The sequence below is a fragment of the Schistocerca serialis genome, chromosome 3, assembly GCF_023864345.2.
Source record: "Schistocerca serialis cubense isolate TAMUIC-IGC-003099 chromosome 3, iqSchSeri2.2, whole genome shotgun sequence".
NCBI classification, from domain to species: Eukaryota; Metazoa; Arthropoda; class Insecta; order Orthoptera; family Acrididae; genus Schistocerca; species Schistocerca serialis.
The window spans coordinates 785,096,821-785,124,232 of NC_064640.1; the positions used below are offsets into that span (position 1 = coordinate 785,096,821).

The 27,412-nt window shown below is 37.1% G+C and overlaps 1 protein-coding gene across 2 annotated transcripts in view; it reads left to right on the top strand.

Annotated features, from left to right (window-relative positions):
* LOC126470630 (LIM and SH3 domain protein Lasp-like) overlaps nt 1-20,261 on the top strand; it is a 170,176-nt gene extending 149,915 nt beyond the window's left edge. Inside the window, exons 3-8 of one of the 2 annotated variants that reach the window (XM_050098604.1) lie at nt 1,015-1,099; nt 2,403-2,503; nt 9,758-9,891; nt 10,586-10,762; nt 15,096-15,256; nt 16,840-20,260. In XM_050098604.1, the coding sequence (XP_049954561.1) occupies nt 1,015-1,099; nt 2,403-2,503; nt 9,758-9,891; nt 10,586-10,762; nt 15,096-15,256; nt 16,840-17,016 (835 nt within the window). In that variant the 3' untranslated portion in view covers nt 17,017-20,260. Of the gene's footprint in view, nt 1-1,014; nt 1,100-2,402; nt 2,504-9,757; nt 9,892-10,585; nt 10,763-15,095; nt 15,257-16,839 lie in introns of both variants that reach the window. The other variant, XM_050098605.1, reaches the window with a different exon arrangement.
* The last annotated feature ends 7,151 nt before the right edge of the window (nt 20,262-27,412 follow it).

A 27,412-nucleotide genomic window follows, 5' to 3' on the forward strand; every position in this document is an offset into this window, starting at 1 on the left:
TCTGTAATGGAGCTAGGAAGCTGTAAGAGACTAGGAAAAAATTTGTACTTCGTAGTTAGATTTAAAAAGTAGTATATTAAATATTTACAAAAAAGACGTAATTGTTTTCTGCGTTTGTCTTGTTTGTTGAAATTTTTCAAACATTTTGATCACATTACGAAAGGGACATGGGGTAAATTTCAGATTTATTTCACTTTCTCTTCACCTCAGTGAACGAATATATTGATTCCTTCTATGTGTATCCTATGAAAAGGCCGTGGAGGTAAAAATAAGAAACTTTAAGCCCACAAGACTTTCTACCCATATGCGACTGGAATGGGGAAAAGGGGATATGGTGGTGGTACACAATGTACCCTCCGCCGCTCACCAGACAAGAAAGCGAGTTAATGTTGCATTGTCATCCAGTTGTGAGCAATGTTGAAAGTTTTAGCATCTAACTCCTCAGGAAGTTAGTTGAAAATCAGTTGTAAGAAAGCTATATGATACCATAATGTTAATAAATGCTTGCACCAGGTTGTGAAGAACACCAGACTGATTTTGTGCGAGACAATACAATAAGACAAAAATATCGCTCTTCTCCAAATTTAAAATGGTGGCTTTGGATCACTGCTACATAGTACAGTATCGTTTAACTGCAAATGCTGTGGATTTCTGATGAAAACTTTAGGTTTGCTCAAATGTACAGACTTTAGTAGAGGACTAAAGAACCAAAATGCAAAGAAAGTGGAGGGTGTAGTGACACTGATAAAGGGTTTCTGCCTTGAAGAAGAAAATGAAGAAAATATCACCCTACAGATGAATGGTGCTAAACTCAGTCTTTGTGACAGGAAAAAGAACTTTGGTCTCAATTTGCAAACAGGCCGAGGGGTAGTGTTTATCTCAAATGCCTGCTCCATTGGTGAGAGGCATTTAATGCCCAAAGGATTGTTTGATTAATTTGACAAAATGTAGCACAAGAAAATACTACAAAAGTCTAATGTCTAAACTCTCTTATTTTTATTTTTTACTTCACAGGCATGTTCCCAAGGCGAAGGCAACTACCATGGCAGAGACACCAGAACTCAAGAGAATAGCAGAAAATACAAAAATTCAAAGTAATGTAAGTAAGCCATAATTGACTGATATATGGTCTACTAGTAGTGAATTAAGTCAATGACTGGAATTTCAGTAGAAAATAACATTGCATTTGTGTTCATGGCATTTACTCTGTCAGTTATTAGTTGACGTTCAACTGAAAGTGAGATGTACGTGAAAGAGTATCACAGTATGTGGTGATTGCATCAGAATGAGTGATGACTACTTCCCCCAAAAATTTAGTAAAATGGTTTAAAATTTTGCATATTCCAGTTTCCAGAATTCTCAGCTGTCTAAGAATAATTTAGCATTGAAATAGGAAGAAATTATAAAAAGCAATGTTTCTCAAAAGATATTGTAACATTGCTTAGCCACATGGATAGCCCTGCATCCTGACGGTATGCAGAGAACATTTCAACCAGTTAAATGCACCTGCTATCACTTAAATATCTGACACAGTTCTACAGTCCATAGGTCACCTCCACCATTTACACATTCTTATAGTCAAAATCTGCAGACCTGATTTTAGTCATAGTGCTAAGCAAAATACTGATGATTAGAAGTGGAAGGGCTTATTACCTAGTAGCTCAGACTTGTAGGGATGGCACAGTTTGCTTTCACTGGCATTACATTTTGGAATAAATATTCACCACCCACATTTCAGTGCTTGGTAATTAGACCTAAGCTAGGCTTCAATTCACCTCCCCAGTTTATTCTTGCAGGTATTGTTGTCTTTATTCCCTTTTGCTCAAGAATTTCATGCGTTCATATCAACATCAGTTAAGTTTTATGCACCGCATTAAAATTGGTAGTTAACGATTTTCAGTGGAAAGTGTTAATTTAAATTCCATACACTAGTTTTAGGAGTTTTTTAGTGTATCTCGTTTGCAAAAAGGAAATGTAAATTATTGTTATCTGTCATTTTGTATGGCAAAGGATTGAAAATTGCTCCTAAACCCTAGTATGTGATGCCAACACTACTGGAAAATATTTGATTGTAAACTGTTATGGAAGAGTCCCAAAACAGACCATAAACACAACCAGTAATTGTCGTTTTAATATTTTATGTTAAAGCCACTGTGTGTGTCACTGTGTTTATAGAAGTCCAGAAATAAATGTGAAAATATAATCTTTGACAATATTTTATGTTCAAAAGTACAGTAAAGGACAGAAGGACACTCCTAGAGAAAATGAAGTTTGACTTTCAGAATAGTAGCAGTGGACAGCATTACATTTGAAAGCACAACCAATTCTGTTTTACATTGCCTTGCTCTACTGTTTCCAAAATAGACTAAATATTGTAAGCAATAGAATATTCATGTTCGCAGGTGATGTACCATGCGGAGTTCGAAAAAGCAAAAGGAAAATTCACTCCGGTGGCTGACGATCCTGAAATACTACGTATTAAACAAAATTCAAAGATTATAAGGTATGGTGAGAAGTTAATGATTCAATATGTATAAATATTATTGTTACAATATGGAATTGAGTCATAATACTTCGATTACGGCTATTGTCTCCACTTGCGTAGTTGTATAATTCCACCTGAAATTGTGAATTAATAAAATGATTTTCTACAGTTTTTTATATTATTTAAAGAAATCTTCAGTTTTTGAACATTGTAAATTTCAAGCAAGTGCTCTGTATTTTAGGAGATACTAATCAGAACATTTCCCTTTATTTTCAGAATATTATTTTTTCCGTTGGTGTAAGACTTGAGAATCTTTCTTTCAGTGTGTTAGTACTGTTGCTTAATGCACTACTATTGGTATTCAGAGATGCTGTATGCCTTAACAACTATGCCACTTGGAGCTGTTCACCAATGTGTTCTAAAAACTGAATAGTAGCATCAAGTTACTTGTGACAAACCATTTAAGTCAGTGATGGGGTCTTACCTTTACTTTTATTTGCTCCACTAGAATTTACACTAAAAATAATAGAAGGCTATTAACAATTATTAATTTAACAAGTGGTTAATGAAGTGATCCTGCAGCTCACTTTATTATTTCATCGATGAGTAACTGAACTGTACTGGAGATTTAGTGGACACCACCTAATTTGCACTTTGGCATTTCCGGACACACTACAGATCTCGGTGAGCTGTTGTTGGAAATTTATCGACAACATTAGATACGTGAAGCATATTTTTTCTGGATTTGAGTTCATATAGTTGTAGATATGACTTAAAACAGTAGATACATGTGGGATTTGTATGCATTAACAGGCAGGCAGCAAATTTTTTTTCCAGTACTTGTGGTTTTAAAGACTTGGGAACACTCTACATGTTTCATTTATTAAGAGCCAAACTTAACAACAGGGCTTCCACCTTCTACAGTAGATAAAATTTTCACACAGGTTTTGGACACTCTATTACTTCAGATTAATTTCTACACTCATGTTCATAAATTAAGGATAATTGCAGACTATGGTGTCGCGCAACGTGGCACTACACAAAACTGGCGCTAATAGCATAGGCACCACACGTGACACAGATCTGTAAGTCCACGGTATTAGTGATAAGTTGAGAAAACCGCCTCGAAACACGTGCTACAAAACGCCACTGTTTCCTGCGCATGTACCCAGACATCAATATGGGATATGATCACCATGCACACAAGCACGAGCCACACAATGAGTTGGCATACTCTGGATTAGGTGGTCGAGCAGCTGCTGGAGTATAGCATCCCATTCTTGCACCAGTGCCTGTTGGAGCTCCTGAAGTGAAGTGTCTTAGGGGTTTGAAGACATGCAGCGATACGTCGACAGAGCATCCCAGACGTGCTCGATGGGGCTTAAGTCTGGAGTACAGGCAGGCCACACCATTCATCTGATATCTTCAGTTTCAAGGTACTCCTCCATGACGGCAGCTCGGTGGGGCCTTGCGTTGTCATCCATCAGGAGGAAGGTGGGACCCATTGCACTCCGGAAAAGGCGGACATACTAGTGCAAAATGACGTCCCTATACACCTGACCTGTCACATTTGCCCTGTCAAAGGCATGGCAGGGGTGTACGTGTACCTATCATAATCCCAATCCACACCATCAAACCATGACCTCCATACAGGTTCCTTCCAAGGACATTAAGGGGTTGGTATCTGGTTCACACCAGATGAAAACCCAGTGAAAATCACTGTCCAGACTATACCTGGACTCGTCCGTGAACATGACCTGCGACCACTGTTTCAATGACCAGGTACTGTGGTCTCTACACCAGGCTTTACGGGCTCTCCTGTGACCAGGGGTCAGTGGAATGCACCTTGCAGGTCTCTGGGCGAATGAACCATGTCTGTTCAGTCGTATGTAGACTGTGTGCCTGGAGACAACTGTTCCAGTAGCTGTGGTAAGGTCCCGAGCAAGGCTACTTGCAGAACTCTGTGGCCGTCTGCAGGCACTGATGGTGAGATAGTTGTACACTGTTGACGTCCTGCACTGTAGTGCCTGGACACGTTTCCTGTCTGCTGGAATCATTGTCACAATCTTGAGATCACACTTTGTGGCACACGGAGGGCCCATGCTATGACCTTATGTGTTTGACCAGTCTCCAGTTGCTCTAGTATTCTACTGTAAAGTAATGCTCAAATCACCCTCCTATATCACATAAAAAAGACTATTAGTTTCCCTGTTCGATTGCGGAATCGCAGGATTTTGTAGTATCAGTTTCTTGTGCTAAAGACATAGACTGCCATGAACAATTTAATCAATTCCCACTGAGCTACTGTTCATTGCACTGAACTGCTGATGCCAGGTCATCAGCATCAATGAAGCTTATGGTGTAAGGAGGTTTTTTCTGATCTTCTTCCCCTTCCGTTCACTACCCTTGGGGATCCCATTCCTTTGATCTTTCATCTGCCTTGTACTCTACAAAAATAAGTGGTTCTAAAGGAGAGCGTAAAAAAAACTACTTGTTTGACTGTGTCTGCACAAACACTCTGTAAGGTTTTCTCAAACATTGACTAAACTAACTTGTTTGAGGTCTTGAACTTAAGCGTGCATCATCCCTCTCTTTGAAAGACATGTACTTCAGCCACAGTTGGGTAATATTTACATTCACATTTTGGCTACATTTAGATCTTTGGCTGTGTGAAATATATTCCAGCCCTATTCCTGTATCAGACATGGCCACTTTTTATGCTCTCGCACCTTTGCAATTGTCAGTCATGTTTATGGTCTGATTGTTACTGAACACTTCTCCAGATGTCTGCTGGCCATTCCTAGATCAAATGATACATTAATTCAGTTGTATAACATTTTAAAGCTTAAACATTTTGATATGATGAAATACTGTGTTGAGAGCCATGCTAAAGTTGGTTAAATGAATGTTGTAGCTATTGGACTCTTGTCAAATATAAGCCAGCTATAATTCTTGTTTCCTCAACAGATGATGTATGATGCTGTAGACTCATCTTACACCCATGAGAAGGATCTGAGTGATTAGTGTATTGCGTATGAACATCTTTTCACTTGTATCCATTGACAGTTATCTTCCTTAAGTTCCTTAGTTGAAATAGTTTTTTCCAATTGGGAAGCAGTCGTAGGTGGCACATTTTAGATCCCATGTTTAGTAGGCTTCTCTGCTTCAAACAATCGTTCTTGTCGTATCCCCGAATATTGACCATTCTTCCTGGGGCCGCCTGTGTATAGCACCTTTCACTAGTGTACGCTTCCTCAATCATCCTCTGGCCAGTTAATAAGGAATCTTAAAAAACCACTACAGACGGCATCAATGTTGTTGTTTTTGCGATTGAAGTGTACTAAGATAAAACTATGCCAGGTGTTTAGTGTCTTTAAAGGTCTTTGAAAGACTCCTATCCAGTCAACTGTCAAAAAAACTTATCTTGATATACACACAATTGAGAATTGTTACTTTCTGGTATATGCAACGAGACGTCAATAATGTTAGTTACAACAAGTGTTTAATCTTTAAAACAGTTAACGTGATATTGTTTTTGGTGTGTGCATGAAGTGCTCAGTTACTTATTACACTGGCCAAAGCCTATAACATTATTTTTTACCTGACCACAATCTTATTGCACTTGGCCTTACGTGGATGCTGTGAGAAACACACAGTTAATTTCAGTAAACAAGTACAGTGGTGACTAAGGAAAATGCATCACATTATAAATGATTTCAAGGCAGGTATGCATATACTATAGAGGTTCAGCCTGTCCAAATGATATATCATGACAAAAACAGTAAGGCAACCAAAGTGCCCTCACTCAGAGGTGCAATAATATTGTGGTCAACTAATAGTAGCTACATCCCCAAATAATAGTACATTCCTTCTCTGTAAATGCTTTACCTAATAGACAGGTTGGGTGGTGATGTAGTCTGTTTGCAAGAACAATACTATAGCAACAATACTCTCCCACATTTTCCTGATTATATGTTAAAAATTACTGACTATGATGTGATGTATGCTATTGTCATTACAAGTAGGAAATTCACTGTGGCTGAAGCTGCACAACTAGTGACAGTTTATATTCACAGGAGGACACACAAACAAAATAGGCTGTAGTTAGCATGTACGTGCAGTATTCTCATCCTACTTGAGCTTACGTAAATACATGCTGGGTGGTAGCTATCTACGGGTAAGGTGCATCTCCCCTAGTGGCAACAGATAAGAATGCAAAATCGTCTCTGTGGCACAGTGGGCAAACTGACAAATGAGGTGAGATACTAAAACATGAAATACTGGAATTGTATTAAATCTAGAGGGCCAGCAGAGTTCATTTGAGGGACAAGCAGGTGTTACTGCTATTATAGATGCCACTTGAGCAAAGTGGATGGTAGCAACTAAGATAAATAGCTGACTAGTGCTTCCATAACTGACATCCAGTGACCATAATGCAATTGTCATCAGAGTGGAAAATGACAACGATAGAGGGAGACAGAGAAAGGCATGATTGGGTTTGATATCGGAAAAACATTGGGTTGGCTAAATCCTCTGTTGTGCAGCCTTTCCAATAGAATTGCTTCAGGAACTTGTAGACTTGGGTGTGCATCTACTAAACTCTTGAAAGGAGCACAGGACATTCATAACCCAAAAGGAAGATAGTCAAGCTAAATCTCCATGAAGTCCGGAACTTTGCATGCTGAGGCAAAAGGTAAGATAAAGAAAAGTAATATGTCAACGCATTTTAGACCGATTAGAGCACACTGTGAAGCTCCACTACCACAGGACAGTAAAGATGTGCTACAAAACATAGCTTCAGGAAACTAAAAGAATACAATGGGAGCAACGAATAACACAAACAAAACTAGGTCCAACTAAGAATGCTTTTAGTCTGCCATCTGAAGATGGATTTGTAAAGAAAAATCTGAAACCGGTCATGGTCTGAAGATGATAAACCTTTTTAAACCATACATGTGGCTGGTAGCTGTTCTTTATATAAATTATAAACAATGGGAGATGTCTCTTCAAAGGCAACTGCAGTATGACTACAGGGAAAACCATAAAATTTAACTGAAAAGGTTAAAGGGACCTGCTGTTATGTTCACAATTAGTAGATAGGATGGGTCAGTGACAACTGGGTGGAGGTATTGTAGATGATAGGTCCTTTGATATCCACTTATTCATGAGTGCATATATTGCAAGTAGGTTGGATTGCAGCAGTTTGGAAAGCAGCCAGGTAAGTAATTGTAAGGACAAAGTGTAAAGATGCAATATCACCAAAAAGCTGTTGACCCATTTATGAAGTTAAAAATCTTACACAAGGTTCAGAAGTCTTCTTTGAGTGATTGTAGGCAGGTAGGGAGCTCTTAGGTCTGAACCAATGCTAATATGGATCGAAAATAGGGAAGTCTATAGATGATGTGGTTAATAGATTTCTTCAGGTTGTAGAAAATTTGACTGGGAAGTAAGCAGTTGTACTCGTGATTGAAATTGCAGGCACTTTCGATAATATTTGGTGGCTTGTTATGTCTGCACACCTTAGACATCTGAGGGTCCCTAAATGTCTGTACAAGCGTCCAGTAGCTTGTGGGGCAGAGCATGGTAATCAGAAAGATTACCAAGGGCTGTCCCCAAGGTTGCATAAGTAATCCGTTGTTCTGGGATCTTGGTATTGAACCCCTATTAAGTTTGCTAGATGGGGGCTGGAACTTTTGAAGAGGATGTTGCATCCTAGTAGTTGCAGAATACAGGGTGAGACTTTTTGAATGTTCAGATCCACCATTGGTGCACGGGCAACTATCTGACTGTATCTGTACAAAAAATCACATACATATTTCTGAATGGGGAAACTTTCATCAGAAAGTCTTCCCAGATGCTTGATGTAATCCCTTCAAAATACAGCATTGTTGGAAAGTATGTGGGCACTCTTTTAGATGAAAAAAAGAAACATTCTAAAACGTGTAAGACCCATTACTCAGAAAGCGACTGAAATTATGCAAAAGATTGCCTGTGCTAGTAGTGTCAGCTATGGGTTACCATTGCATGTTGTGCTGTTGTATCATGAAGCTATCTGCAGTGCTATTGTGGGTTTCATTGCCATTGTCTGGGCTCATTACCTCCTACTGGAGAGCTACAGAACAATACTGTGATACAATCAGCAGAGTGTACTTCTGAGGCTTGCCAGTGCCTTGTGCACTAAACCTATTGAGGTTTTATTGGTGATTCTCGGAATACATCCAGTGGGTATTGTGATAAGTTACTGGGAAACATTGTATTGGTTTGGGTGTGAATGATATGTTCATGCATATGAGATCGCAGAATCTCTTACTACTAATAAGGCACTTCGGAGCCTAGAAGTTAGATGAATGGCAATCTGACTGGGACACTAGGAGCGCTACAGTGCAAGTAGACAGCATATTCCCAAGCATTAGGAACAGGCTCAGTATGTGTGACATTGCCAGTACTTGAAGTATGGTGCACCTATTAACAGGTCATTATTCATATCCCAAACATCTGCATCGAATAAGATGTAGTGACATAACAATCTCTGAATGTAGAGAGAAGGGTCCAACAGATTATGTTGGTTCCAGCTCTCCCTGTTTCCAGGTAAGGACAGGATGCAGACAATGAGATTATGATCTATGAACAATTGTAAATGATCAACACTTACAGACTTCAGTTAAGTTGATCGCACATTGACAATGTAAAAGTTGAGTGCTTAACTTTGTCTTAAAGATTAAGCACTAGTATAGACATAGTTTGTCAGGAAACCTAGAGTTCTCCAGAATATGCCAGGAACAAGTATATGAATATGAACTGGAAGTTGCTCACTTATAACTTGAATTAGTCCTGTTCATTGTATGTTTTTATTTGATTATATTTTCGACATTCTTTTTGTTTCTACATTAATATTATGTCATTGGTGTTAACATAATTTACAACATTGTGTGTGACCATTAGTATTGAATATTTACAACCTGTTTGGAGTTTCAGAATAACAGGTTTAAAATTCATGGCAATGAGTTGAATTGAACCTGAAGTCATAAGACACTAGAGCAAATTTATGTAAACTCAGTGATAACAAAATAGCCTGCACCTTTTGTTTGAACTGCACATGAAATGTGATATTTTAATTGAGCTATTGTAGTCAGATGATTAGAAAGGGAAATTAGTTTTTGAACAGCTAATTCATAGCAAATATTATTTTCCTTCATTGTAAGTTGTCTCAATTTTAAATTTGAATGAATGCCATGTAGTATTGTCTCGCTGAGAAATAAATTTCATTTCTAGCAATGTGGCATACCATGGTGACCTGGAGAAAAAAGCGGCTATGGAGCAGAAAAGGGTTATGAGTGGTGAAAATGGTGACAGTGTCCACGAGAGTGAAGAAGTGACTGATCATCTTGATCAGTTGACCTCGCAATGTAATTATTTCCTTTCTATTAAACTGCAAGGCTGTCTCTCTCTCTCTCTCTCTCTCTCTCTCTCTCTCTCTCTCTCTCTCTCTCTCTCTCTCTCTCTCTCTCTCTCTCTCTCTGTGTGTGTGTGTGTGTGTGTGTGTGTGTGTGTGTGTGTGTGTGTGTGTGTGTGTGTGTGTGTGTGTGTGTGTGTGTTTTGCAGAAGAGGCAACAAAATAAATCAAAAGCTTATGGAGAAAAGCGTTTCTGTTAAAATTGCTTGTGTATAAAATATGTTCTGGTGTTATTTGCTACTGTATATACTCTAAACTATAGCATGATGTTAATATAAGATTTACTCCATTCCAAGTTTTTCATATCTCACATAATGGAACTGGGTTCACCAAATAATTCAATTATCAGTTGTGGAAGTAAAGTTCTTTCCCTCCTATTGGTGTCATGAAAATATTGGCTTGCAGTAGCTTGCATAAAAATCACTGTTCAATGTTTATTGTCGTAGTTGTAAAAACACTCTCTCTCTCTCTCTCTCTGTCTGTGTGTGTGTGTGTGTGTGTGTGTGTGTGTGTGTGTGTGTGTGTGTGTGTTTGTTTTGTTAAATAATAATGCTTCTTTTTGTACATTGCCTTAGTAAATTATGTTGCTTAATGTGTGTTGGTGGATGGGTACATATATGAGCTTTTAAATGATGTATTATCCACAGTTGAAAATGTGCCTGTGGCCCCAACAACGCAACTACCCCCTCCTGCTGACCCTGTGTTACGTGTTCATCAGCCAGGAAAAATTGCAGATTATGATCCCCTTTCTGAGGGGCCACGCAATTCTCCATACTCTGCAAGGCAGTCAGCTACTGTCATTTATACATCAGATCGAGGACCAGGTATAGATTTGTTCTCTCTCTCTCTCTCTCTCTCTCTCTCTCTGTCTGTGTGTGTGTGTGTGTGTGTGTGTGTGTGTGTGTGTGTGTGTGTGTGTGTGTGTGTGTTATGCTTGATTTTTTTTTAGATCAGAAAAAGTGTTAATTTTTGTAAATACTGTGACTCGTCTTTTGTGAAACATCAAAAGAGTCTTTACTGCTGAGTGGTGAACACATTGTTGGCACAGAAATGACACAACTTGGACTGTGTTTTCAGGTACTCTTCATTTCAAAACGTTGTTAATATTGGCGGAAAAATCGGTGTTCATAGTATAGACTTGGAAGAAAATATTAAAATATCTGCAACTCGTAATGTTTGTTTTTTGTTAAACAATTACAATTGCACAGTTTTCAGGTGAAAGGCCTCTTTTTACACAGCTATCTCTTACAGCTCAATTTTTAAGTGGATAGGTATCAGTTAACTTCTTAGTTGATTCTGAGTTTTTCTGTTGCTTATTGCTTTGGTAATATCTAGATATGATTTTTATGTGGGGAAAATGCAGAGTTGCACATTAAACTGTCAGTCCATGTTTAACTGGCTGAATAAGTCAACTAAAATGAGAGGTAGTCAAGGACACACCCATCCAACAAGAGAATTTCTAGCAAAGCACTGAAGCATTCAAATCAATCTTTGCAGGTGCATGTTAGGGGATCAGGAGATCGTTTTGTCTGGATAATGTGAGAAGTACAGAGTAAATGATGCATTATGATATGTAAAGTCGTATACACTTTTTATTGTCTTTTGACAATGTTTAACAATGAAAACATACAAAATAAAGATGAGAAAAAATAACAAAGCATGTGATTAATGCAGTAGTGTCATATTATCATTCTGATAAGCAGCTGAAGTGCTCAAAGAACAGTCTGTAATGGATGAACTAGGTTTGTGTTTCACTTTTGATAGTGCTAATTATTCTTAGAATTGAAAACTGTAAACATTCAAATCCTTCAGTAAATAGTAAGTGTGTACTACATATTATGGCAATCCATACTTTAAGTGCAGGACTTCACTGTCTCTCTCTCTCTCTCTCTCTCTCTCTCTCTCTCTCTCTCTCTCTCTCTCTCTCTCTCTCTCTCTCTCTCCCACTCCCACTCTACTAATTGTAAGTTACATTGATTTGTTTGCTATTTTACTGCCGCCCCCCCCCCCCCCACCCCTTCTTCCTTTGAATGATTCACCAGAAGAGTTGTAGCTGTAAATTTTTCATTTCAGTGTTTCAAGTGCTAGAGTTTTGTATATGCAATTTCAAAGTAGTGTAATGTGAAATAAGTGGTAGACTTAACAAATTGAGAAATGTGTTAAAATTAAAACAATAAGAAAAGATGAAAAAGCCGTATTAAAGTCAAAGAACTCGTTAAGTAGGTAAATAAAATGAAATGGAAGAACAAGTTGTGCTGGTGACCAAACTGAAACAGGATAACTAACTCAAAGCTAGTGAAGCAGATACATGAATTACTGTGTGTTAAAAGCAGCACAGTAGTTATAAACAATGCTCTTTTCCTGGAGGATGCATAACCCTAATCATTTGTCAGTAAAGCGACTTCTTGAAAAAGTTCGAGAACTGTTAGTGTTTGTAATCACCATATGAATGATGCAAGTGCAGTCTGTTGTGCAAAAAGCAATACGTTTAACTGTTTTGAAATAAATTTCATACTGTTTTTAAAGCAGTGGAAAAGAATCAGCTTTTTTTAAGTTTTGTGACAGAAATTGACATTCAACAATTTAATGGAGTTGACGTTGCCCCCATTTTACATTCTGGAAATGCTTGTGTTAATATTATTAATCACATAGCAAAAGAAATGAAAAACAGTGATTGAAACAATTGAGTCAAGATCAGTAATATCATTCATTAATAATTGATGAGAATGCATTAATTAGCCAATTATCACCTTCAATAATTTATGAAGCAAACTCCCAAAAATGAGATCCCACAAATATTTTCATTGATGCAGTTGAGCTAAATAATGTTACTTCTGAAGGTATTTGTAACAAGTTTGTAAACTGTTTGGAACTCGTGGGATTTCCTAAAGAGTTCTTGGGAGAAAATATTATTCCAGTCGTAATGGAGCAGCAAAGATGAGAAGAAAAAGGAGTTGTTACATGAATGTAACAAAATTTTCCCCATATTTTGTTTTGGCATTGTACTAGTCATAGACTTGAATTATCAGTTGGTGGTATAATAAAAACATGCATCCCATCACATATATATGCTATAATCAGTATACCGCCAATCACTGAAAATTTCTTGAGAGTTAAAGCAGTGTGCAGAGCTACTTGAAATTGAAATTTTGAAAATTGACTGAATCTTGGGTAACCAGATAGGTAACATTAAGCTTCAGAGGTGTCAACAGTGTGAAAACACCTTAAAGCTTTGGTTTCTCACTTCACAGCTGCAAAAGCTGATCAAACCAAGGAGTGAATTGGCAGAGGTATGTACGAAGGTATATTGAAGTGCATCACTAAAGATGTTTCCATTCTTGATTTAACTCTAATATGTGATGCTCTTAAAGAATCATAACAACTAAGCCTTGAACCAGCCATGGGACATCCTACTGTATTCTGCCCAAAGGAAGATAAGAAATCAGCCATTGGTGTTTAAAGAAAGGAAACTGGGCAGAGGCACTATTACGGTGAAGCTTTCAAGGCAGTAGAAGAGCTGAACTTCAGATGAATTACACTGGAAACAGGAACAAAAAGCAGACATCTTGATCCCAGAAGATTTTACGATTGTCTAAAACAGCAAATGGAGAATTATCTTCTGCAGTCAGAGGATATTGTTGTCTCTGAATGTGTGGAAGTGTTGGAGTCGTTGACTTAGCCTGAATATATTGGAAGAACATGCAGTGAAACAAGTATAAAAACCTTATGTCATCATTTTGGTCTTCTGCGAGAGGGATACTTTCAGGATTTTAGGATTATTTGATGGAGAAGAAAACACCAGCATCCCTCTTTCCTCCTCTCAATGCAGTGAAATGTTTTCCCATATCTACTAGTGAATGTGAACATGAGTTTTTGCAAAAGACCATTGGTCCCTCACTGCAGTTGTTTTTCAAGCAATGGGTAATATACACTCTTGGTTTATGAAATGAAGTCTTGCTACTGATGCCAAGGTTGAAGTAAGAAGTTGTGAAAAACTACAGCAGCCATCATTTTATATATATAATCACATGTAAAGTTACTGTTTTGCATCTGTTGCCTACAATAGTACCTTAAGTGACTGAGTAATTATGTAATCCCACACAGTGCCTCAACAATTTAACCATCATTCAGTGTGTTCAAAAAATCTCCCTCATTGAAAATTTTAATTCTGAAAGCTGAAGATTTGTCCTTTCTTTCTTTCCTTCTTTCTTTCTTTCCTTCTTTCTTTCTTTCCTTCTTTCTTTCTTTCCTTCTTTCTTTCTTTCCTTCTTTCTTTCTTTCCTTCTTTCTTTCTTTCTTTCTTTCCTTCTTTCTTTCCTTCTTTCTTTCTTTCTTTCTTTCCTTCCTTCTTTCTTTCTTTCTTTCTTTCCTTCTTTCTTTCTTTCTTTCCTTCTTTGATTATTTCTGCACCCCTTTTGTTCAGCATTTTTACCTTTGTGTGTTGCTTACAGCTTTTCTTTTGTAAGATTTGCTTCTAATATCACAGGTATCTTTTGAAAAATGGGTCTAAAACTGCTATGTGGGTTGTGAAACAAATGTGCATTTACTGTCTGAAAAGGAAACTGTTGTAGTGGTGGTTGTGGACATATTATATTTCTATTTTCGTAAGACACTATCTTGCCTTCCACCAGTTACACACTTATTCCAATATGTGTAAAAAGGGATACAACAGGTATTTCTTCATAATGTTTGTCAACTCTGTGCCTTAGTTATTGTCCTGCTAAGTGTGAATTAATGCCAACATTCAAAGCAGCAGTATAGCAAGTAGGGCATTCAATGTCTGGTTTTTGTTTGAGTGCTTTCATAAAACCGTACAGATGAAAGAAGAGGGTTGAAGATTAAAGTCTATATGTGATCTCCTGTACAGGGTTTAGTGGACAGAATTTGAGCTGGGCTATACTCTGTTTTTGTTTTTTGTTTTGTGGTGACTCGTGTGGTTGAGTGTAATTATGTTGTCCCAAAGGAAAGTGTGTTTGAAGATTTAGTACTTGGAATAATTAATGCCAAACGAGTTGTGGTTTTATTTGGCAATAATCTGTTACAAGAATGCAAAATAATAAGGAAAGAAATTATTCTTAATGTTCTAGAACAAAATATTGTGAACTATATTATTAAAAGGTTTCCTGTAGTTCTAAAATTATCTTATTTTGCTTGCAGTTATGAGCCCCCCAGGTCGCCAAGTTGGATCAGTTGCTGATCTAGACCCAGTAAATGACTTCTATGGCTCACTTTCAGCAGCAGATAGGTCAGCTGCTAATGCAAACAGACAGTCTGCTAATCAGTCACATGGACAGTCAATGGGACCAGGAAGGCAAGGGGTAAGTTACTTAGAGACTTCACTGATATGAAGCTATTCATGTTTCATATAAAATAGTGTTGGACTTCGTCCGTGTGTACGCTGATCAGCCAAAACATTATGACCACTGCCCACTTTGACATTGTATGCTGCCTGGTGGTGTTATGGGCATGTGATGCGATAACAAAAATATGTAAGTAGAGCAGTCACGGAAGGGGAATCACCCTAGTGAAGATACGGGCTGCAAATGGGAAAATCCATTGAGATAAGCAACTTTCACAAAGGGCATATTATTATTATTATTATTATTATTATTATTATTATTATTATTATTATTAGTAGTAGTAGTAGTAGTAGTAGTAGTAGTATGCAGAGCCTATGAACAAGCTTCTCGAAAATGACGAAGCTGGTTGAATTTTCAAGTCCTACTGTGGTGAGCATCTACGGAAGGAGATGCGACAGCGAAACTACCACTAAGTGCTAAATGGTTGGATGTCCTTGACTCTTCACAGAACATGAGATTTGGAGGCTTGTCTGCTCTGTAAACAAGGATAATCAGTGATCTTTGGCATCTCTGCTGAAAGAGCACAATGCTGATGTGTGCACAGGTGTTTCAAAGCACTCCAGTCTTCGTATATTGTTGAATGCGAAGCTCTGCAGGAGACCACCCCTAGGTGTTCACATGTTGACCCAACAAAATCATCAATTCAGATTGCAGTGGGCACTGCACGACCAGGATTCACCAGTCAATCAATGGAAACGTGTTGGCTCTTTGGGTGAATCACGTTTTTACTACACTAGGTTGCTGGATATCTCCACAAGCCCCTTCATAGAGGTGAATGACTGCTTGAAACGTGTAGCACACCATGGTTGCAGGCTGGTGGCACTTGTCACTAGAAAAGTTAACCTGCAGGAAAACTGTTTTGAATATTATGGACACCTATCCTATGCCAGAACATGTTCATGCATACCCCCCCTCCCCCATCACCACCACAAAAGGATTTGTTATTACTTTCATATCATTCAGTGGAATTTCCTGAGAGAACAACACTACTGCATATGGTAATGGAGGTTATACTGAAATTAATTGTGGTGGTATATAAAATGTATGCAATGACTGAAAATCAAAAATAAAATTCTTCTGAGTCCTTTAAATCATCTTGTCACTAATCTTTTGGCCTTAGTTGCATGGGCAATAATAAATCTGACTTCCTATCGGATCACTGTAGGTTCGTCTGTGTACTTTTAAAGGTAGTTTGCCAACTGGGAAAAAAAGTTGCAGTAATGACATTGCAACCTGCAGTATAAATATTAAACTAGTAAAGATAAATAAATGGTAACTGTCAGTGGAATTATTCATGATTTGTAAAAAATTTCAATCACTTTTACTTCTTACACAGCAGGAGTGCTTACATTGTTCTGTAAAGATATTGAAAAGGAGTTAAGTGTAGGTAAATTTTGGTATGATACCAGAAAATATAAAATGATGTGAAAGTACTTCCTGTAATCCATTTTGTCAGTAATTTCATAAAATTCTGCCATAAAGAAAAGATAGTATTTCTTGATATATTCAAAACACTATTTATTTATTTTATTTATTTGCAGAGGGTGTATCGTGCGATGTACAACTATGATGCACAGGACTCTGACGAAGTATCTTTCATGGATGGTGACTTAATCATTAATTGCAGCCCAATAGACGAAGGTTGGATGACAGGTCTTGTTGAGCGCACGGGTCAGACAGGAATGTTGCCAGCCAATTATGTTGAGCCAGTTAATTGAAGATAGAATAAATAAACAAAAGATCATTTATACAGAAAGAAAATACTAATGTCCTGAACAGAGACATGACACAGTGCTTTTGATTAATTTTAAGTGATTATTAAATCAGGAGCACTGAGTCCAATTATAGCGATGAGTAAGAGCAGTGAAGTGGAATGCCTTCAATATTATTGTTACTACATAATTGTTCATGGTATATTTTATGATAGCTTTTAATAATTGACCTTTTAAATTTTGATAGTAGCATTTACACTGTTCTTAGAAGTTGTATGCCTTCTCCAGTAAACATGTTGCTCTTGTGTACATAAGAAAAAGGCTATAGTATTTTTATAAAACATTTACAATCTTGTTGTATTCTATTTACACAGATGAGAGTTCTGATTATAGTTTGAGAGGAAAAGAGGGTGCTAACTGGTTAATATAGTGACTAGGCAGTATTTTTGTTAAAATTATTCTATGGCCATGTTATTCTTCAGTATAGTATTTTACTGTTTTGTAACTCTTTGCCCACTTTGTAATTTAAAATATTATGTATTTTGAACTGTTGTAGCTCTTTTTATAGAAGAAGTCACACTTTTGATGCATTTGTATTAAAATGAATACAGAATATATTGCCCTTCTGCCAACTGTTGAAAGGCAGTGATCTGTCCTAAAGCTGAGTAAGAACTTTTGACTGAAGTTGTTAAGATACGAAGTTCACAAAAGTCTAGTTCATATTTGGTCTAGTGAGCAGCTAATGTATCATGGCTATTATCTTGGTTTAAATCTATTACCATATTAATACCTACATAAAAGTGGCCAATACAAATTATTAACTGCTAGTACGTGTGAGCATTAACCCAAAACCTGCATTAGGGAGTTTTCATTCCACACACTTACAAATGCCATGTTGAATACAACTAAAGTAATTAAATCATCTATTATGCTTCCTCCCTCTTTGTTCATTTTATTTGAATGCAATTGTAGCAAATTTACTTGCATTAGATTGTATTTTATTAATTGCAAATGTCACAAAAATAGTTTTGCAGTAGCTCGCAGTGACTGAAAGTCATACTTGGCCAACTGTATTAAGTTTATTTTGTAATGTCTTGTTTTTTGTTAAAATGTTGTACATTTGCACAGATATCAAGAAAGTATCAGGGTTAAGTTTTTGTTGCTGATACTTTGTTGTTGTACTAACCAAAAAGTACCTTTAATGTTACAGTTGAGGCTTCTAGAAATCCAAATTATGCATTCATTTTCTGCTAACAGAATTGACATTGCATTTTGAATGCAGTACACACAGCAGTCCTACCTTTACCTATGTATCAAATTTTTAAGTGAATGATCAGATTAATTTAAATGTTTAAGTTTGAAGGAAGTTTAAAAATGTTTACTTTTTTTTACACACATATATAATGTTTCACTTGCAGCAGTTTGAGTTACATATTATTCTGATAAACCCTAGGTTCTGCAACATAACCAGTAAAGTAAATTCAGTTTTTTTAAATTTTTTTTTATTTTTTTATTTTTTTTTATTGGGGCTTCTCCTCCTACTATTACATTCCAGTTTACATTTTCCTAAATTTGTTTAGTTTAACTTAATTTCTGAAAGACTCATTTTATGTTGCTATCAATACGTTTGAAGTAATGCCGCAGTTCTTCACATACATCATACATTGTCTTGGGGTTTGCTGTAATCACCATTATTCTGCAGAATAGACAGTGCTACTCACTATTTAAGTTCTCACCTACTCCTCATGAAGATAGCCTTTGAGTGACAGGAAGTAACATATTTTATTTCAGTCCGGTTCCAGATATATGCAGAAGTATTACCTAACGACTTACGTTAATGGTTGAAGATTTTTGTATCTCCTTTAAGTGATTGAAACATTATAATTTCTGTATCATCATGTTTTGCATGAACTACTCTATGAGAGTTGCTAAATGGTCATTTTGTAAGCACTTTTGCAAGATCCTTACACATGATTGGTAGCAGTGTGTATTACATTTGCAAACATCTTCTAGTACACTGCTTTTGAATGTGTTGGCCAATGGTTATTCTATTTTGTTGTCTTACAGGCTTTTGTTTAATCTTTGGTTACTGCAATGATATGAATACTGGAAAGTAGATACCATCATATAATGTTGGGTATCATTGTGATAACTGCCGTGTATCCATTATAGCAGTAATATGACCATTCTTTTACAGTGGTCTACAGTATTGTTAGATTTACAAAAGTGATAACTGTGGTGGGGTTTCGTGCATAATTTTGTATTTAAAATTTCCAGAACTTAATCCTTGAGAAGCCACTCTTTCTTTAGGATTTTTCAGGGTAAATCCCTGGACAAATGTTGTCAGCATAAATGGTGTAAACTCATTCTTTGTGTATACAGCAGTTTGATAGTTCTTTCAGTGTTTAGAAAGAGTTGCTTGCCACCACCACCATAATAATTATAAAATGTGATTTCATAATTTGTGCTGTATTTTTCTGATTTGTAATAATTACTGGTTATTGATGCTCAGATTTCAGTTTATTTGTAATATTTTCTTTTTCTTTTTTTCACAATCACTAATGAAGTTAACATTCCTTACATGTTATGAAAAAATGTTGAGCGAGTCTCGCCAGTGTAACTATGCTCTTGTCATTCTTTTTTAACTTAAGTTGAACTGTGTCACTCATGTTCTGCAATGTATGAGATACGTCGGGAAAGCTTCGAATGTAGAAAGAAAGAAGTGAAGTAGATAAAATCATTTGATTGTTTTAAGCTGCATTTATACAACTGAATAGGTTGATTCATGATGATAGCAGCAGTGTCTACTTTGTAGGGATGGTAAAGATCTGTTGTTGACCAGAAACTGCTCAGAAACTCTTTAAAACTCACATTTCAGGTGGAGATAAAAGGAATTAAATTTATTGCTGTAGATGTTTCAATTGCTAAGTAAAGATCATGAAGTGTAGAAAGCATAGCCCAAAAAAGTCACATTCCAAGCAAAATACAGTTTAATATCAGCTGGCATTTAATTTACAAATAATTTTTGTAATAACTGTTACATTCTGTATTTTTTCATTTTTATAATCAGAAGAAATCCTGTAAAAGTTCTACAGTGAAAGTTGCAGTTGAGGAACATTCTTTCCTATTTGCAATAGTATAATTTGAACTGGAATTTGAGGGACCACATACTTGTATTTTGTTAATATGGCATTTAAGAAATGTTAAAAAGAGAATACTGTATTGTACTAAAAGTTAAATGAAATGAAAATAAAAAATATTATTTAAAATGTGTTCTTTTCCTTTCTTATAAAGTGGTTATCAATGTGCAAGACGTAGTAGCTCATTTGTAAAAAGAAGATGAAAATTGATGACATCCACATTGGATTATGAGTAAAATGAGGGGTCTCATTGTGGAAATTGCAATTCTTTGTGAACATATTTTAGTAGAGAAACTAGACATTGACTCAAATAACAAAAAGATGTAAGGAATAATTTTAAGATGTAAAAATTTAATTCGGTTTTAATTATTCTTGACCATCCCAGAAGTTTTCAAATTGAAATAAATACTCCAGAAATTCTACACACAACTGTAATACCTGAATACTGATAAGGTGCCAGCCCCAGATTGAATTTGCATTACATTTTCTGCCCATAACTGTCTTTCAGGAACCCATCAGTTAGGCACAGGCATGCTTCATGTCGCTAAAGGAACAGAGTACACTTATTTTGTGATGAACAGTGACTTGTACATCTAATAACATAGGAATTGTCAGATTACGGTCCAGGAGAGACAGTCCCTGGTGTTGGTCATTGTGTCAGCGCACCTGACAAAGATGACATGTAATAGTCAAAATATTGTGCCTGCTGGACACTTATCAACTGACAGTAGACATGTGGACTGTTTGATGAACTAATAAACTTGGAAATAAACACCTAATTCAGTTTCTTCAGTTTCTCCATGTCATGATTTTAATTTAACACAGACGTATCATCAGCAAACAGTACTGGGGAAAATCATTAACATAGAAAAGAAGGCAAGAACTAAGAACCGAGCCTTGAGTGACACCTTGCCACTGCTCTCCATCCTGGAGCATAATTTGATAAATTTGAGTACAGAATTACTCTTGGCATCATGTTAGCTATATGTGACATAAGCCACTATAGTTCACTGCCCGTAATACCATGTTTAACTAGTTTGTGGGTTAGCAAGGCGCGATTTACAAAGTTAGACCTTCCCGAGAGGACAAAAGATTCCTGATGCATTATTATTCTTATCTAGTGAAGTGCTATTCTTATTGACCTTGTTGTTTATCTTAAGTGTTTTACTTTGCTGGAAACCAAAATGGTTGCTTAAAATAATCTCATGTTGCAATAAAATGTATCTGGATGAAACAATTGTGTTGAAAATAACTTACCATATTTACGTGATTATAAGACGAGGTCTTTTCCCATATTAGTCTTTCGAAAAATATGGGATTGTCTTATATTCACAGATTACAGCATTACTGCTGAGATAAATATCTTCACACTGTGTGATAGATTAATATAGAGGTTGTCTAACATTTACAGATGAAGCTTTGGGTATTGAGCTTTTGTACAAATTTATTTTGAAGATTTCTGATGTGTAGAGCCTAGCTAACAATATCTTATTTTGAATAGGCTAGGTATTTCCCAATACGCAGAAGTGCTCAATCCAGTATTGATAATGCTCAGTCTATCATGTGACATTTAACTTGGGGTGCTAGTGCAGTGGATTGATTTGTGAGAAACTATGAATGAGGCACTACAACAATCCAGTGCTCTTCTTAAAAAAATTGACAATTTTGTGAAACACAGGAGGAAATAGCATTAAATTCTATCAACTCGTAAACTTTTATTGTATTCGAATCTGTTTGCTGTAGAAGTTCTTGTCCATGTATGGATACTGTATTCATAAATTTATGCTGCTTTTTAAGTGCAGGTAACATTCAAAGGTAAAGATCTTGTCCTTCAAGAACAGTTACACAATTCTAAACTCAAATCGGTATTTTATTTGGTTATGAGAAACAAAATTTATGAAGTGCATTGCAAATAATTCAGTAGCTGTTAAAGTAGTGGAATACTGGAGGCAAATATTACCAGCTTTTAATAAGCTTAAGAACAAAAGGGTGACAATCAGATGAAATGAGGAAGAAAATTGATTCAGAATTAAATGTCTAACAAACAAATAAAATCACATTAAACTAATTGCAGTTAGCACAAGAAAAAATTATAGCAGAAAGACTCATTGTCGAGACAGTACCAATAGACAGCAATAAATTGTGGCACGAGCAAAAGTTTGAGAACTGACTGAATTGTGATTGCAAACTTTTATTTATATATTAGTTGCTGTTGTTGCATGTGACCTGCACTCTACAAGATATAACCATTGGTGTTTCACTGTTGCTCAAACCCAGCACTGCGGAAGGCTAGGAGGGGGGGGGGGGGGGAGGAGGAGGAGGAGGAGGAGGAGGGGAGAGAGTGAGAAAGTGTGGGGAGGTGAGTGGTGAGCGGGCAACAAATTTAATTATGCTACCAAACATGGGAATCTATTATGCGTACTTCAGCTTTTTATGAACATCTACCATGTTTAAGCTGCAGTTTGCCTGAACTCGGAATCTAATTGACTTTAAAATTGGCCAAATAGTCAACAATATCAAACATTTTTGCTAGAGATGCTGAAAGTCTAGACTGGGGTCAGTGTCATATTAACATGTTTTGAGCAGCAATGTTGTCAGAAACGCTAGGGGCTGTGTCTGCTGCTGGTTCTACTCGGACCATGAGGGTGTGGGAAGAAGAATAGTGCTATCACAGATGACTGGCTAAACAAGAGACAGTGAAATTAAAAATTAATGTAAAAAATTTTTTTCTCTTTATTTTATTTATCCTTGCATTACCAAAACGTAGAAAATCAATAAACAGCATAAGTTTACCATAGGTGTAATGGTAACTTTTCAGGCAGATACCTTAAATCAATAAAAGTGTAATTTTGATTTTTAAAAATATGTTAAAATAATAAATTTTTCTCAAGGAGGTGGTAATGTTATATTCAGGGTCGCCATATACTCAGATAAACATGGTATTTATTAAAGCTGCTCTTGGTCTACTTAATGTTTCATGTGCTGATACAGTCCTGGAATTTGAGACACTCCAGCTTTCAATAAAATCCAGTTTTGTCTGGTAGTCTGATACTGACATATGATCTGAGAATATACATTGACAGTTAATTATATAGCACTGCAAGAAAATAGACTTCAGACTTGTTACACAGTGGGGCAAAAGGCAGATCATGCATATTGGTTTGGCAATGTATTAAGCAATAAGTTAAATTTATAAATGTTTCTGCAACACCAAATAATGCACAAAGGGAATAAAAAAGTTTCTTAAGAGAGTTGACCAACAAGAGTACAAAAATCTATTTAGAGCACAGTGAGTGCACCCATAACCTGGTGGCTACCGCTAGTGGCTGTTCATTTCGAAACCATTGATTCTACTCTGTGACCAGCTCATTTGTTCTACCTTGGAGTGGGTTCACTGACCCTCATGGCAGGAAATGAGACTGCAGAAGTGGCATTGGATTGGTTTGCAATACATTGCAAGTCTGAAGAGATATGTTTAGTTTTCTTGAGTGAAATTCTTTTTACACAGTTTGTTTTTGAGGGGAAATTGTGGGATTTGTATCACTTAACTGAAGTTTCTGGAAAGAGATTGCAATTTGGCAGAGACCTCAATAAATTCATTTTAAAATTTACCAAATACGAGTACGGGGTGGGGCAAATAAGTGCCCTGGAGAAAAAGTCTAGGCTTCAAAGAAACACAGTAGAGGAAAGGAAATACAGTACTAACATGACTATAGCAGATGTTGAAAGTGACCACCATCCATCTCTGGGCCCTTTTGGGACCTGGTCAACAAGTTGTTAAAGGTAGATCAAAGCTAGACTGCAGGAATTGCTGCTGTCTCATCTGAAATGTTCTACTACAGTTCTTGAAGATTAGGAGGGCTGTTGTAATACACCTTAGACTTGAGTGCTCCCTACACAAAGTAATCACATACTGACAAATCGGGTAACCTGGTGGCCATCTAGGGCCATTGCCAGACTAACCTTTGCTAACAACTCAGCTCCAAGGTTCAGCCGGCTGTATGGTCACAGGGTGTGATTTTATGCATACATTCATGTCCAATCATATCCACTCACCCGGGTCACTTTTATTTGCCCCATCTTGTAGTAATGTAGAGGTATTGTTTTAAGAATTTTTTGTAATTTAAATTTCATGTTTTTTCCCTTGATTAAATGATGATAATTGTATTAATACATGGTTTGGAATAAACGCCAAATGGAATTGTACAAAAATTAAAGTGAAGAAAAATACACTTCATTATTGAACTGAAAGCAACACATTGATTTTGTCTTTGGAGTTCATATAGTAACTGTCCTCTCATGTCCCAAGAGATATGGACAGTTAGAATTCTTAAATAATCACATTCTGGAGCATTGTCTAAGCTACAAGGTGTGTTTTTTAAGTACTGTTTTGAAATTAAAAAAAGACGTGCTAAGATATCTCAATAATTTTATTTTTACATCAAAGCCTGTACCTTAATCTACACACTGACGCCATTAGTCCGATTCTTCCTTGTTTACGTTGTGTATTGAGTTCGAATGGCTCTGAGCACTATGGAACTCAACATCTTAGGTCATAAGTCCCCTAGAACTTAGAACTACTTAAACGTAACTAACCTAAGGACATCACACACACCCATGCCCGAGGCAGGATTCGAACCTGCGACCGTAGCAGTCCCGCGGTTCCAGACTGCAGCGCCAGAACCGGTAGACCACCGCGGCCGGCTATGTATTGAGTGTTTAAGATACCTCCGATAATCGTGAGTCCCACCGACTGTGAAGTACAGGCTGTTATAAGATTTCTTAGTGCTAAAGGCCTAAAAGTGATCAATATTCATCATGAGGTCTGTGCAGTTTACGGAGAAAACATTGAGTGATGGAATAGTGAGAAAGTGGGTGAGAGCATTTAAAGATGGCCACACAAATGTGCATGATGAACAACGGAGTGGGTGTCCTTCGGTCATTAATGAAAGTTTGGTGCAGGAAGTGAACAATAAGGTGAGAGAAAACAGACGCTTTACGAGTTCCTCCTTGCGGGATGACTTTCTTAATGTTTCTCGTAGTGTTTTGTATGACATTGTGACTGAGCACTTGAATTACCGAAAATTGTACGCACATTGGGTACCGAAAATGTTGACTGATGTGCACAAAAACAAATGTGTAGGCAGTGCATTGACTTTTGTTGAGCAGTACCACGACGACGACGATGATTTCTTAAGCCAAATTGTTACAGGTGATGAAACATGGGTGGCCTATGTCACACCAGAATCAAAGCAACAGTCCATGGAAGTTGAGCAAGGGCATCGTTTTGCTGCAAGGCAATGCCCATCTGCATGTGGCGAATCAGACCAAAGATCTCATCACATATTTTCGATGGGAAACTCTAGATCATCCTCTGTACAGCCCCGATCTTGCACCCAGTGACTACCATCTATTCCTACACTTGAAGAAATACCTGGGCGGTCAGCATCTTCAAGGTGATGACGAACTCAAAACCATGGTGATGCAGTGCTTAACAAGTCAGGTGGCAGACTTCTATGAGGAGGGTATTCAAAAACTGGTACAATATTTTGACAAGTGCCTCAATATTGACTGAAATTATGTCGAAAAGTAGATTGTACTACAGGCTTTCATGTAAAAATAAAATTGAGATATCTTAGCACATCTTTTTTTAATTTCAAAACATTACTTACTTAAAAAACACGCCTGGTATAAAGGAAGGCATTCAATCGGAAAAAGAAGCTTCTTTCCAAATGTCATCAGATTTAGAAAGCATGTGAAACAGCTTAGTATCTTGGTTTGTTATACATTACAGGAGATGAACAGATATTCATTTTGCCTATATTTGTGGGAGGTTTCCAGTACTGTAGGACATTAGTGATTGATAGTAAAGATATGGAGTATTGTGGCAGGAACATGGTAATAATAAAATCTAAGAAGCATTTTAGAAAATCACTAAGTAAATGGCTAAGCATAACATAACAAATGATGCACTAGGTGAAAGATCAGCTATCAGTGTTTTAAACATGGTGCTGACTAGTTAGTTTTGAAAAGTAGGGTAGGGTACCACTAACCATAGCTGCTGAAAGTGGTGGCAAAAATTGGTGTGGTCCCACAGATTCTCGATCGTGTTTAAATCCAGTGAGTTTGGCAGCCAGGGGAGCACAGTAAACATCCTGGTGCTCTGTGAACCATGCACATACACTGAGAGCTATGTGACACTTTGCGTTGACTTCCGGTAGATGCCATCATGCCAAGGAAACTGCTCGTAGGAGTGTAAATGGTCTCTAAGGATAGATACATACTTGCGTCCATCCATTGTGCCTTCCAGAATGATGAGATCACGCAGGAAATGTGATGAAAATGTTCTCCACTCCCTCCTGAGTTTGCTTTCAGATGTTCCATGTTGTACATGCTAATGAACACTTATTCAATGGAGCAGAAAACAAGATAAATCTTAAAAGGTCACTTGCCACTCAGTGAATGTCCTGTTGTGGTACTGGCATGCAAATTCCAACTCCTGTCACCAATGGAGAGCAGTCAGCATGGGTGCATGATCCATGCACCTGCTGCAGAGGCCCATACACAGCAATGTTTGCTTAATGGTCATTTGGGAGCTATGATTTTTACCCTTCACACTTCCCTCCAGTACTAAATTGGTGATCCCTTGATGCCTCAGAATATGTCCTACCAACTGATCGCTTCTTCTAGTCAACTTGTGCCACGAATTCCTCTTCTCCTCAACTCTATTTAGCACCTCCTCATTAGTTATGTGATCTATCCATCTAATCTTCAGCGTTCTTCTGTAGCACCACATTTCAAAAGCTTCTATTCTCTTGTTGCCTAAACTGTTTATTGTCCATGTTTCACTTTCATACATGGCTACACTCCATACAAATAGAAAAGACTTCATGACACTTAAATCTATATTCGAAGTTAAAAAATTTCTCTTCTTCAGAAACGCTTTCCTTGCCATCGCCGGTCTGCATTTCATATCCTCTCTACTTCGACCATCATCAGTTATATTGCTGGCCAAATAGCAAAACTCATCTACTGCTTTAAGTGACTCATTTCCTAATCTAATTCCCTCAGCATCACCCGATTTAATTTGACTACATTCCATTATCCTCGTTTTGCTTTTGTTAATATTCATCTTATATCCTCCTTTCAAGACACTGTCCATTCCATTCAACTGTTCTTACAAGTCCTTTGCTGTCTCTGACAGAATCACAATGTCAGCAGCAAAGCTCAAGGTTTTTGCTACTTCTTCCTGGACATTAATT